The sequence below is a fragment of the Pongo abelii genome, chromosome 11 (assembly GCF_028885655.2).
Source record: "Pongo abelii isolate AG06213 chromosome 11, NHGRI_mPonAbe1-v2.0_pri, whole genome shotgun sequence".
Classification (NCBI taxonomy): domain Eukaryota; kingdom Metazoa; phylum Chordata; class Mammalia; order Primates; family Hominidae; genus Pongo; species Pongo abelii.
The window spans coordinates 134,611,220-134,623,666 of record NC_071996.2 but is presented as its reverse complement, the minus strand read 5'-3'; the positions used below and the strand labels follow the sequence as shown (position 1 = coordinate 134,623,666).

Genomic DNA, 12,447 nt, shown 5'->3' with positions numbered 1-12,447 from the left:
GGTGCACAATTTAAGACATGAATTGTTTATTTCTGGAATTTTCTATTTAATATTTTCAGTCTGTAGTTGACTGCAGGTAACTGAAACCACAGAGAGCAAAACCATGGATGAGTGGGGACAATGCACATCTCCAATGCCTAGAACAGTATCTGGCAAACAGTAAGCACTCAAAAAATATTTGTTGAATAAATGAAAGCCAAAAATGTAATCTTATACACATGAAGACAAGGATGGGCTAAAATTGCACAAAAATGAAATTGAGAGGGAAACAAGGGCCATTATATCACATTAGGCCATTCATTCATTCACTCATTAAAACAAATCGTATTATCAATGCTAAACACTGTGTTAGGTTTTGGGGATACAGTGGTGAAAAAGGCACAAATACCTGTCCCGATATAGCTTACGATCTAGTGGGAAAGATAGCTATTAACTATCTACTAATACAATTATCAAGGGATAAACACCATGAAAAAATGTATAGGGCTCCACAAGATTAACAACAGAACTGGACCTAGTCTTTGCTTAGGGGCTGAGGAAGGCATGGGTATTGGGATCAAAGTTCTGCAAACAAGGGATAGTTGAGCTAAGTTCTGAATTGTGAGCAGAAATAAAGCAGGCAAAGAAAGGAATGGAGGCCAGGTGTGGTGGTTCACGCCTATAATCCCAGCACTTTGGGCGGCTGAGACGGGTGGATCACTTGAGGTCAGGAGTTTGAGACCAGCCTGGTCAACACGGTGAAACCCCATCTCTACTAAAAATGCAAAAATTAGCTGGGTGTGGTAGCACACGCCTGTAATCCCAGCTATTCAGGAAGCTGAGATGGGAGGATTGCTTGAACCCCGGAGGCAGAGGTTGCAGTGAGCCAAGATTGCGCCACCACACTCCAGCCTGGTTGACAGAGCGAGACTCCATCTCAAGAAAAAAGAAATGTAAAAAATATTTTTGGAAGGGGAAATGAGGCAGGGTTCATCTAGATGAGAAGATACCAAAATGGCTAGTGTACAGAGAGCTAGCTCATGGAAAGAAATAGCTGGTGAGACAAAGTGAGCCTGCAGATCAATGTCCATTTTACTCAGCTTTTACTTTTCTGACCACTTCGGTTGGTGACTTAAATTGTCTTAATTATTGCAAACACCGCAAACCGGGAATCTAGCTGAGTAGTTTTAACCCTAATAAATGCATTAAAATAGTAGTTTATTGTCTTCTTAAAAAGGGCAGAGTAATTAATACAACTTCCCCATGCAAGACTTCAAAGGATTATGTGGTAAGATAAAAGCAGATATTCCATGAACACAAAACACAACCAAGGTTCATACATAAATATGAAAATAAAATATTTGGCAAAAGATCACCTATTATTTCTAAACTAGATTTTCTTTTCACTGCCTATGAAAGTTTCAGTTTGAATAACTTGCTTTGCTGATTCCCTATCAACAACAATTTCTAAAATAACATAATCTACCTACCGACTCCAGTATGGTCTTTTCAAAGACGTCCAGTCTTCGTGTCTCCAGAGCAATGCCAATAGCCTGTTTATACTTGTGATCATCTAGACATCGCTGGAACATTTTATTTACAATGCCTTCCAATCTCTGGTCAATTGGTTTTTTTTCTCCTTCAGGCAAATCTGCATTTTCCACACATTGTTTGGTGTAGTGATCAATGCATTTTGCTGTTGAGGAAATAAAATAACTGATTATCTTGTAAATTGGGCTAAACTATCAGAAAGGGCAATGCCTATATTTATAATCATATATACTTATGGGATGACTATAAAGCAATAAGCAAATTTTGAAATGCTAGAACGTATACATTTGAATTAATACTGTTCTCCCATAATATTTACACTGGAGAACTACACACTAATTCCAATCCAGTTGACATTATTCAAAACATTAATATCTGCCAGGTGTGGTAGTGCTCACCCACAGTCCCAGCTACTTGGGAGGCTGAGGCAGGAGGATCACATGAGCCCAGGAGTTCAAGGCCAGCCTGAGCAACACAATGGGACCCTGTCTCTTATTTAATTTATTTTTAAAGTTTCTATCTTGTTACTCCATTTTGATCAAAATTCTATTACTCTACCCGATTAAGCTGCTTATTCAAAAGAATTGGCTACAAACAGCTGCTGCTTCACTTTCAAAAAACAAACATTTGCCATTGCTGAAGATATTTTAAAAGGCCTATTATAGCAATTATCACATAGTAGTATATCAGACTTCTTTGCATTAATGAAGCTATTAGCAACCTGAGAGTAAGAACTATGTCTAAATTGTCTCTGTAGGGTAATGGGGAAATGACTTAAAATGTGCCACAAGTTTAAAAGGCAGTTCCAAAGATTTCCAAAAACTTTTCCAGCAACTGTAGCAGATTCTTTGAAAAATAGTCCTGTGTCACTTAATGACAGTAATACATTCTGGAAAACACATCTTTAGGTGATTTCATCATTGTGCAAACACCATGGAGTGAACTTACACAAACCTAGATGTTATATAACCTACTACATACCTAGGCTATATGGTATGGCCTAGTGCTTCTAGGCTGCAAACCTGTATAGCATATTACCGTATTGAATACTATAGGCAATAGTATTTGTGTCTAAACACAGAAAAGGTACAGTAAAAATATGGTGTTGTACTCTTATGGGACATCTGTTGTCTATGTAGCCTGTCATTATGTGATTCCTGACTCTATTTATTGTTTCGATGTGAGGTAGGTGGAACCTATTTCTCCCAAGAAAGTGTCTGAAAATTCATGCAAAAGTGTTGGTGCCCAATTTAGCTTCCATATTTCACAATGATTTGGGTGCATGGAGGGGAGGGTGTGACATACTGAAGGATATCAATAGCACACCTGATAAGAAACATTTGTTTGCGATTTAGTTATATTTCTTTGCAATCATACCTTAAACTTTCTAAGTACAACCAAAAGAAGGACATTTCCCTAAGCCTTCCACCTTCAGAAGGAAGATAAAACAGTCACCCTGGCCAGGCGCGGTGGCTCACGCCTGTAATCCCAGCACTTTGGGAGGCTGAGGCAGGTGGATCACGAGGTCAGGAGATCGAGACCATCCTGGCTAACACGGTGAAACCCCGTCTCTACTAAAAATACAAAAAAAAAAAATTAGCCGGGTATGGTGGCGGGCACATGTAGTCCCAGCTACTCGGGAGGCTAAGGCAGGAGAATGGCATGAACCTGGGAGGTGGAGCTTCCAGTGAGCCGAGATCGCGCTACTACACTCCAGCCTGGGCAACACAGCGAGACTCAGTCTCAAAACAAAAAGCAAAAAAACAAAAAAACAACAACAAAAAAACCCAGTCACCCAAGAGGAATGACATATACATTAATTATCCTCTCCATAATTCATTGGCTTCTTTCCCTTTCAAAGATAAGTAAGAAGATGACGGCAAGATTTATTAGTTATAAACCATAGCCCCAAGAAATAAAAATAATTTTAACTAGCATAAATGATTGTTGGCCTACTAGACGACCCGGGTTAAATGGGTCTATATTTTGAAGGAAGCAGAGGACTTTTATAAATTGGAATATACTACATTCAAGATTCAGGTGGAACCATGAAGGTTCAGGTACAGTTAATAAGAACATAGTGGGTTGGGTCAGTGGCTCACATCTGTAATCCCAAAATCTTGGGAAGCCGAGGCAAGTGGATCACTTGAGGCCAGGAGTTCAAGACTAGCCTGGCCAACATGGCAAAACCCCATTTCTACAATACAAAAATTAGCCAGGTGTGGTAGTGTGCACCTGTCATCCCAGCTACTTGGGAGGCTGAGGCACGAGAATCACTTGAACCAGGGAGGTGGAGGTTGCCGTGAGCCAAGATTGTGCCATTGCACTCCAGCCTGGGCAACAGAGAAAAACTGCCAAAAAACAAACAAACAAACAAAAAAACACAATGGATGTTATAATGCAAAATAGAACTTAAAAATTCCAGTTGTTGAAAATGTCCACCAGGCCCTAATGTGAGCTTTTTGAACCAACTGTAGTTAAGTGAGGAAACATTACCCTTACCCCATCAGAGAGGAACCTCAAAATTAGAACATTTGGGGAATTTTCCTTAGATTATATAACTGAAGGGGAAAAATATATGTCCCAGGTTTCAAATGAGATTCATGTTCTCATTCACCAGGTTTGCATATATGTCATAAATATATCCCAGGTTTATGTTATAACTAAAACTCAGCCTCATTTCCTGCTAAAGCCTTGTCATAACTTGCAGATTTATGAGTCCTGGATTTTCTGGAGGTACTGTTTACGATATTCATTAAGACGCTAGGAAGCCTTTTCCAAATTCTATTTTGTATACCCCCTCATGAATCTCACTGACATCTTAAAAAATGTGCCCTACAAAACTAGAGGAAGGGTGAACCCCACTTTTAAATAAATAAATGCAAACAGAACTGGTCTACTGATCAAAACTCACCTTCCAAAGGTAAAATGATAGTGTTTAGAGACAGAGAAGGCATCTACCAGGCCATAGCACTTCATACCAACAGTCCAGTTTAAAAGCACAATTTGTACAATGGTGGCATTTTAAGCATTTGTAGATCACTGTTGTAAAAAAACTATAAACTTTCATTAAAGAAAAAAAAAAGAAAAAAAAAGGCTGGCTGTGGTGGCTCACGCCTGTTAATTCCAACACTTTGGGAGGCCAAAGCAGGAGAACTGCTTGAGGCCAGGAGTTTGAGACCACCCTGGTCAACACAGTGAGATCCTGCCCTGTTTTCAAAAAAAAACTATCATATAAAAGAGATAAGTAAGGTATTTCACCCCCTGCTTCTAGCTTTAAGTGAAGAAAGTAGTCTAGTTTCAAATAATACGGTCCATCCTTTTAAGCCATCAGTTCTTCCCACTGGATTCACAGATGACAGCTCAATTCAATGAGCCTCCAATAGCAATAAAGTAACTTGCAAAATTTTCATATCATCATAGCAAAAACTTTAAAAACATGAACACAGAATCCCAAGGACAGTTGACGGTACCTCTATCAACCCCCTTGTGCAGCACTTCCCAATTTCTAAAAGAGAATACCAACTTCCTCCTTGTAAGTGTTCAAGTGATAATACAGACCTTCTACTAATCAGCAATGTGAAATATCTACACTGTACACTCCTGACAGAACATGCCCTTGAGCTCTCTGTACTATGAATCCAAAGTTTGATAAACACACGTCTGAAGGGTATGCAGTCCCTTCTTTAATTTACTACATCAAGAGTTTTCAAGCATTTTTTTACGCTATAAAATCTTTGTATAAAATCTTACGTAACTAGTTGAATTTACAACTCTGGTTGAAATATGTGTCAGAGAATTCAAAGCCTTGCCTGTGTGTTATCCACTTCCTTCAAAAATAAGGAAACAAGTAAGAAAACAACGGTTACAAATAGAAACAGTATGGGTTTTGGAGTGAGTAAAACCAGGTTTTAAATTTTATCCTTCTATTTAATAACCATGTCTTTATCATCTCAAAACCCAAGTTGTCTCATCTGTAAAATGGCTAGCTCCTTCCTCATGGGGTAGTTGTGGAATAAACCATGGTATGCAGAGTGACTAGCACGGTGCCTAGCACAATGTAGATACTAAATAATGGTTTCTTGTATTTGAAAAAACTACATAAACTGGTACCACTTGTTACTTATAGTAATCTGATTTAATCTTTTCCTCTAACAGTATGCTCACTGGACTGGTGATCATCATAACCACTGAGAACCAGCACTCAGTTGAAGGGCAGATCTAAAAACTCAGCCTGCATAAAATTATTACAGAAAGATTATGAACTTCCAATTAAAATGAAATTTGGCAACATCAAATTCAGGAAAAAAGCTTCTATGTGCACTACAGCAAGAAAGAAGCCGACAAGATAAAGCCTTACCAGATAGATGATAATTACCTATAATAGTTTCCACATATTCAGAGTTATCATTGACATTGAAGAGGTCCCCTGCTCCAAGAGCATAATTCAGAGACTCCTCAAAAGCCCCCAGGTGATAAAATACTTTAGATGCCACTAAGGCTGCAAACTGCCGACTCCGGAAACCTTCATCTTCGTATAAAACCTCTCTGAAAGAAATTAGGAAGTACAGGTCTAGTTCAAACTGTGGTTTTCCCTAAAAATCCCAAATCTAAATATTCAAGCCACAATTCAGTTAACAGCAAATTTCTAAATGAATCAATAAGCCACAAGACCCACACTCACAATTAAATTTGATCCACCTTATTCTGATTTATAAAAATAATTTCTTACATTTTGTCTACAGACTCGGAAATTTCTGCCCAGAAGTCATTAACAACTGCATTCAATTTGTGTAGTGCAAATTCCTGTAAAAGATAACCAAAATCCTATTTTGAGATAGACTTATCATTACACTTCCTTAAAAAATTCTTTCCAGCAAATCAATGATCAAATCCTCAGTAATATTTACTCAAACTTTTACTCTATGACAAATATAAAAATTTACCAACTTACATTTTTTCTTGAGTTTACACATTTCTGTTTTCAATCATCAACAATTTTTCTTCTTTGAATATAAACAATTAACTCCAGGTTGCTGGTTTAGATGTAAAGGAATCAAGTATCTAGAGCCACTAGAAGGACATTCCAAATTTCCATCAAATAAAAAACTTTAAATATGTGAAACAGAAGCAACAACTTTTTGTGTTTTCTGTTGATAATGAAACTGGGGCGGGGGAAGGGGAAGGTGTGGTGGCTCAGACCCGTAATCCCAGTACTTTGGGAGGTCAAGGCGGGGGGATCACTTGAGCCCAGGAGCAGGAGTTTGAGATCAACCTGGACAACATAGTGAGACCTCATCACAACAAAAAATTTAAAAATTAGATGAGTGTGGTGGTGCATGCCTACAGTCCTAGCTACTTGGGAGGCTGAGGTGGGAGCATCATTTGAGTATAGGAGGTCAAGGCTGCAGTGAACCATGACCACACACTGCACTCTAGCCTGGGTGATAAAGTAACACTCTGTCTCAAAAAAGGAAAAAGATTAAAAAAAGAAAAAAAAAAAAAGAAATTAGAGGGCTATTCAAATGTCATAACGAGGTTTGTCTTAGCTTTGTTAAACTCAAGGGAAACCAACTGCTGTGGCCAAAATACTGTCCTCTCTGGCTAGGTTACAATAACTGGGTACAAGCCAGCTAGGATAGCAACTTTAAACGAGGGAAGATTACAGATATCACTAAATTCAAAAGGCTTCACGGTATTCACACTAAGCCTAGTTACTTATTCTTCAATTCATACCTTAAGCTGTGGTTCATCTTCATCCAGAAGAGAAATAATTCCAGCTATGAGAAAAAAGATGTAACATGATTATGAAACACATTCTCACTAATGTGGAAATTAACACCTGGTCAAAAATACATGATGGCTGAAAAACAATTTTTTTGAGGCGTAAATTCTCTAGGGGAATGATTATTTTTCTTTGAAAGTGTAAAGGTTTATATCTCAAGTTTAAGACTTAACTACATGATCAAACCCTCATGGCACCACATATATCACATCATTTGCCTAATTCAATGGTTTTCAGTGTGGTCCCTGGACTAACAGCATTGCCTGGGAACCTGTTAGAAATACACATTCTCGGCCCCATTCCAGACCTACTGAATCAAAAATTATGAGGATGGGGCCCAGTACTGTGATTCTTTTGCTCACTATGGTTTGAGAACCATTGGCCTAATTTACTGATTAAAATGGGAAACTTTCCTATACAATTTTAGAATAAAATTATTCATACAAAATAAATCAACAGTTATAAGATTATTTACAAAAATGGGAGCATATAGTCATCAACTCAACAAGGTAAAATACTTCAATTATTTCAAGGTGTGTATATTATGGCACCTCTTTCCTATCACAAGTAACCTGGGTTTTACTAAATGATGAACAATCATACTCATTCTGAATTCAATTACCCAAGCACAGTGTTCTCCATATGGCTTCTCTTAGCCTCAAGGTATTACCACTAATATAGGAGAGTAAAAGGAATAATTGTCCTCTCCAAAAGAACACACCTTGAAATATAGTCAAAGGTCAAAGGGATTATTGGAAAAATGATATGGGAAATTATTGTACTAAGACCACAAAGGAAACCACTCTCAAATGTTTTCCATGTGGGTTTTAAAATCATTCCAGAACACTGAGTTGAAACTGTGGTTTGATTAAAAAGTGTCAAGGCAACTTAGTTAGATGTAGCCATTTCTAATTGACAAGTATAGGTTTGCCAAATAGCTTAAGCAGTCTTTAGGAAGCCATACAGGAAAAGACACGAAATTTACCAAGCAAAACTAAAGTAGCATAAAAGCAGATATAAAGAACCTCTTGGTACTTTAGGTTGGTATGACAAGTCCAGAACAGAGATTCTGAATGGTTAGCACAGGAAACAGATAAATTTCAAAATTCAATCAGTGAAAAAGAAAAAATTGCAAACTAGTGATGTGGAGTAAGATGACAGGCCAGAATGCTTTAAATGTAGAACAGATCTTAAATAACAGAACACTTAATACTAAAACTGCTACCTATCCTCAATCAATGTATTTGAATGGCTTTTACCAAAAAGGGAGATGGATTTTTATATTCTCTGGTTTGGTTTCACTTATGACTAACTGGTTACATGGTTGTCCTGGCTTGGAAACTCAGCCTCTGGCCATGGAACAGAACTAAATCCAATACTCTACACTACATACGTTAGTATTTCCCATCTTAAAAACAAAACAGAATTCTCTTCTGGAGAGGGGAGAGAACGGGAAAGGCCTAAGGATGCTAAAAGCCTCTTATGCCATTATAGGAACTGAGCAGATATTGGTCTAAAATTGTTGCATCAATTGACAGAAATATTTGGATATTTATTTACAAATATGGAGGTATGTTCCAGAAGACACAGCTTAAAAGTTGGGAATAATTGCCTCTGGGGATCAGGAAAGGGAAAGTGAGGTGGGGGACAATTGTTTTAAAGCTTTTTAGCACAACTTTCCTTTATGTGTCTGTATTATGTTTAAAAAAGAAAACACCAACCCACTCAATTTCACATCTCCCGCCTGGAAGCACCTATCTCTCTCTCTCCACTCCCCTGCATAGTCAAACCTCTTGAAAAAACTAATAGAACATGTTGACCTCTTATTCACCACTGTATGGTGGTGCCTAGCAACTGCCTGGTCAATAAATGAATGAACAAACTGACTAATCCACACCAGAACCATGAGACTAGCCTGTTTAACACCTGGGACAAATTCTAAGCCAACATGAGCCATAGGACAGAAAACAAAGTGACAAAAGATTTGGAACAGAAGTTGACAAGTAATCCAATAAACTTAAATGGCAGTAATAAATATACACTATATGATCATCACAGAATCTCAGGATAGGACCTCAAAAATTATTAGTTTTGCCACCTTAAAGAGGCTTAAAGTCTATTATATTGTCACCAAGTGCTTTTTCAGCCTCTACTTTAAAAACTCAAGGGACTGATTAATTGCTTTGACTGGCTGACTGAGCTCTTCAGTCAAGACATACTTTTGAATTTCTGCCATGCTCTCAGCAGTATTCTAAGAATTGTGAAAACAAGCTTCCTGCTCAAAATTCTACCAGAGAGAGAGAGACAGTAATCAGGGAAGTAAACAAACAAGGCAATTACAGAGCTGTGGTGGAGGGAGAGTAAGTGTGTTTTAATAGAATGATCAGGGAAGGGTAACATTTGAGTTGAGACAAAAGATTGAGAAGCTAAGGGAAAATCTGAGGAAGAGAAGGCTAGAAAGGAACAGAATGTGCCAGGGCCCCGAGATAGGAGAGAAACTGACATATTCAAGGAACAAAAAGGCCAGTGTGATTAGGATGTATTGAGTGAAGAAGACAGTACTACAAGACAAGGTGGGAATCAGATCATGTGGGTCCTTGGTTAAGAGTCTGGACCCAAAAGGTGTCCAAACTTTTGGCTCCCCTGGGCCACAATGGAAGAACTGTCTTGGGGCACACATAAAATACACTAACACTAATGATAGCTAATGAGCTAAAAAAAGAAAAAAAAAAAGTTTGTACATAATTTTCACGATATCCACCACCACAGTAAGAAAAAACGTCCTCGAATTCAAAGGGTTGGACATGGCTGCTCTAAACACAATGGAAGCACTGGTGGATTGTAAGCAAAGAAGTATTATGTGATTAAAGTTTTAAAAAGCATATTCCACAAGAAAAACGGGCTGTACGGGGGTAATGGTCGAAAACAAAGCCTCAAGGCTGATATAGTAACCCAGACAAGAGATGAAGGTGGTTTGGGCAAAGTTAGAACACACATTTGTAATGGATGGATTTGAAATAGAATGAGGCCTATAGGTGGCAAGAAACTGAGTGTTTAATTGATCTTTACAAAGCTCTGACTGGAAAAACTTCCTGATATTGAACTAAAATTCATCTCGCGATCACTTGTATCCCTTGGGGACAAAAAGTCTTATTTCAGGTAAAAGTGACAGCTCTTCAAATGTTTGAAAGTAACTACGTCTCCCAGTATCTCCAACGATCTCCTTAACCAATCCTCATAAAAATAAAGTTTTGATCGCCTTACCATTCAGATTACTGTCTTCTGCTCACCAGTTTGTTTACAATAAAATGCTTTTTTTGTGGGTCAAGCATAGAGTAAGAAAATGAGAAAAGGGTATGTAAACAGGCAACGGAAAAAAGCACCAAGGCTCTGGACAGCTACATGCAAGTCAACCTGTAACGGGGAGCTTAAGTCTCCAATTGAAACTTGATCTCTGTAACTTACTCCACTGCAAATGTCACTATGTGACTCTACCTATGCGATGGTTTGCGCGTATGAAACCTGCTCCGCAGATCCATCCACTTTCTTGAATGTTCAGTCAACAGACTGAGCGCACAATCTCGAAAGGGTAAGTAGGCTCTCAGTATAAAGGTATCTCCAGGGCGTCTTCAGGGTCTTCACCAAACCCAAAAGTTCTCTGGGTGTTTTGAATGAACACCCTTGGATCGGACCCAGAAATGACCCACCTCGAACCTAATTCCGGGTTTCATTCTAAGGCGAATGGAGCTCGGCCACGTCCAGAAACACTTCTGTAGCAGTTAGGCTGCCTGGTCAGGGGGTTTGCCTTACTGTTCAATGGCACAGGGGCCCATCCCACCCCGACCCCCTGCGGGGAAGAACTGGGGCTGGACCACCTCACACGGCCAAGAATGGGAGGCACAGAAAAAAGGGAAACCCTTCTGGGGTCAGGGGAAGGCCCAGGAAGCCCCTCGGGTCCCGGCGCTGGGGTGTGGTTGGGGAGGGATGCCAAGGCGGTTGACCCGGCTCGATTCCCTCAAGCTAGAGAAGCACGCAGTGACCTGATCAGACTCCCAGCCCCCGGCCCGGGGGTGGGCCTTGGGCAGCGAGAAGCTGCCCAGGCCGGCGCTCCGCCGGGAGGCGCCCAGTCACCGGCCCTGACTCAGCTAAAAGCCGGCGCGACGGCGGCTCCTCCCTCCAGGCGCTGGCTCCGGGCCGCACTCACCGGCCGAGGTGATCATGGCTGCGCCCCTCACTCGCCCGTCGGCTCGCTTGCTGTTCCAGCTGCGCCGTGTATCTGTCAGCTTAGGGCCCGCTCAGTTCACCGCGCCTCCTTGCTCCCCGGGTGCGCTGCTCAGTCAGTCGCCTCCTCAGGCCGCCGGCTCGGTTCTCGCCAGGACCCCGCCCGCCCCGGGGCTGCCCGCCGCCCCGCCTGCCGCCCGGCGCGAATTCTCCCCTGGCCTGCGTCTTCTGCGCCGCTGTCTACTCCATAGCCCTCACGGAAGGGCACACGGAGAACACCACTGTTTTCTCTAAACCTCCTCGAGGTCAGGAGTCCCGCGCGGGGGGGACACTGGTCTGCACCTGAGGTCAGGCATTAGAATGGCCACCCCTGAAAAGAGAGGACCCCACCATCACCCGCCATTGCTGAGAGAAAGGGTGTTGAGGGGAGGTGCGAGCATTGCGCGCAGTGCCACCTGCTGGTGGGAGGTCTCGCTGCAACACATCTCCCACCAGATAATGCTTAGGGAATTGGGGCTGCGGCAAACAGCGTTTTTTTTCAGAAAAGCGGCTTTCAATTGTTTTCTAAAGCAAAACCTATCATAAAAAAAAGAAAATCCCCATAGAAGTGCTTTATTATCATAATGAATACACAGGTAATCATTGGCTTATTATAAAGTTGAACAATGAAGGTTTTTACTTACTTTTGGAAAAATGTCCAGTGTTGTCAATATATTAAAATGTGCAGTAGTTATATGGTGAAAAAGCCTTTCCAAGGGAGAAAAAATGTCTTCCACGCTTTCCTTCTATCTGCCCAGGTCCTCTTTTCTCCTGACGGCAGTGGGTTCTTCGTTTCTAATACATCTTCAGAAATTTGAAATGGCAGTTGCAATGGCCATTTGCAGTCTTACACTAGCTTCGATAAGTCAATT

General features: G+C 40.5%; 1 protein-coding gene across 1 annotated transcript in view; it reads right to left on the bottom strand.

The window, feature by feature from the left end:
• PSMD1 (proteasome 26S subunit, non-ATPase 1) overlaps positions 1-11,676 on the bottom strand; it is a gene marked incomplete at its 5' end in the record, with an annotated part of 115,477 nt that extends 103,801 nt beyond the window's left edge. The window contains 5 exon segments of the mRNA NM_001133223.1: positions 1,470-1,675; positions 5,909-6,078; positions 6,263-6,336; positions 7,267-7,310; positions 11,520-11,676. Of these exon segments, the coding sequence (NP_001126695.1) occupies positions 1,470-1,675; positions 5,909-6,078; positions 6,263-6,336; positions 7,267-7,310; positions 11,520-11,535 (510 nt within the window).
• Between the last annotated feature and the right edge of the window lie 771 nt (positions 11,677-12,447).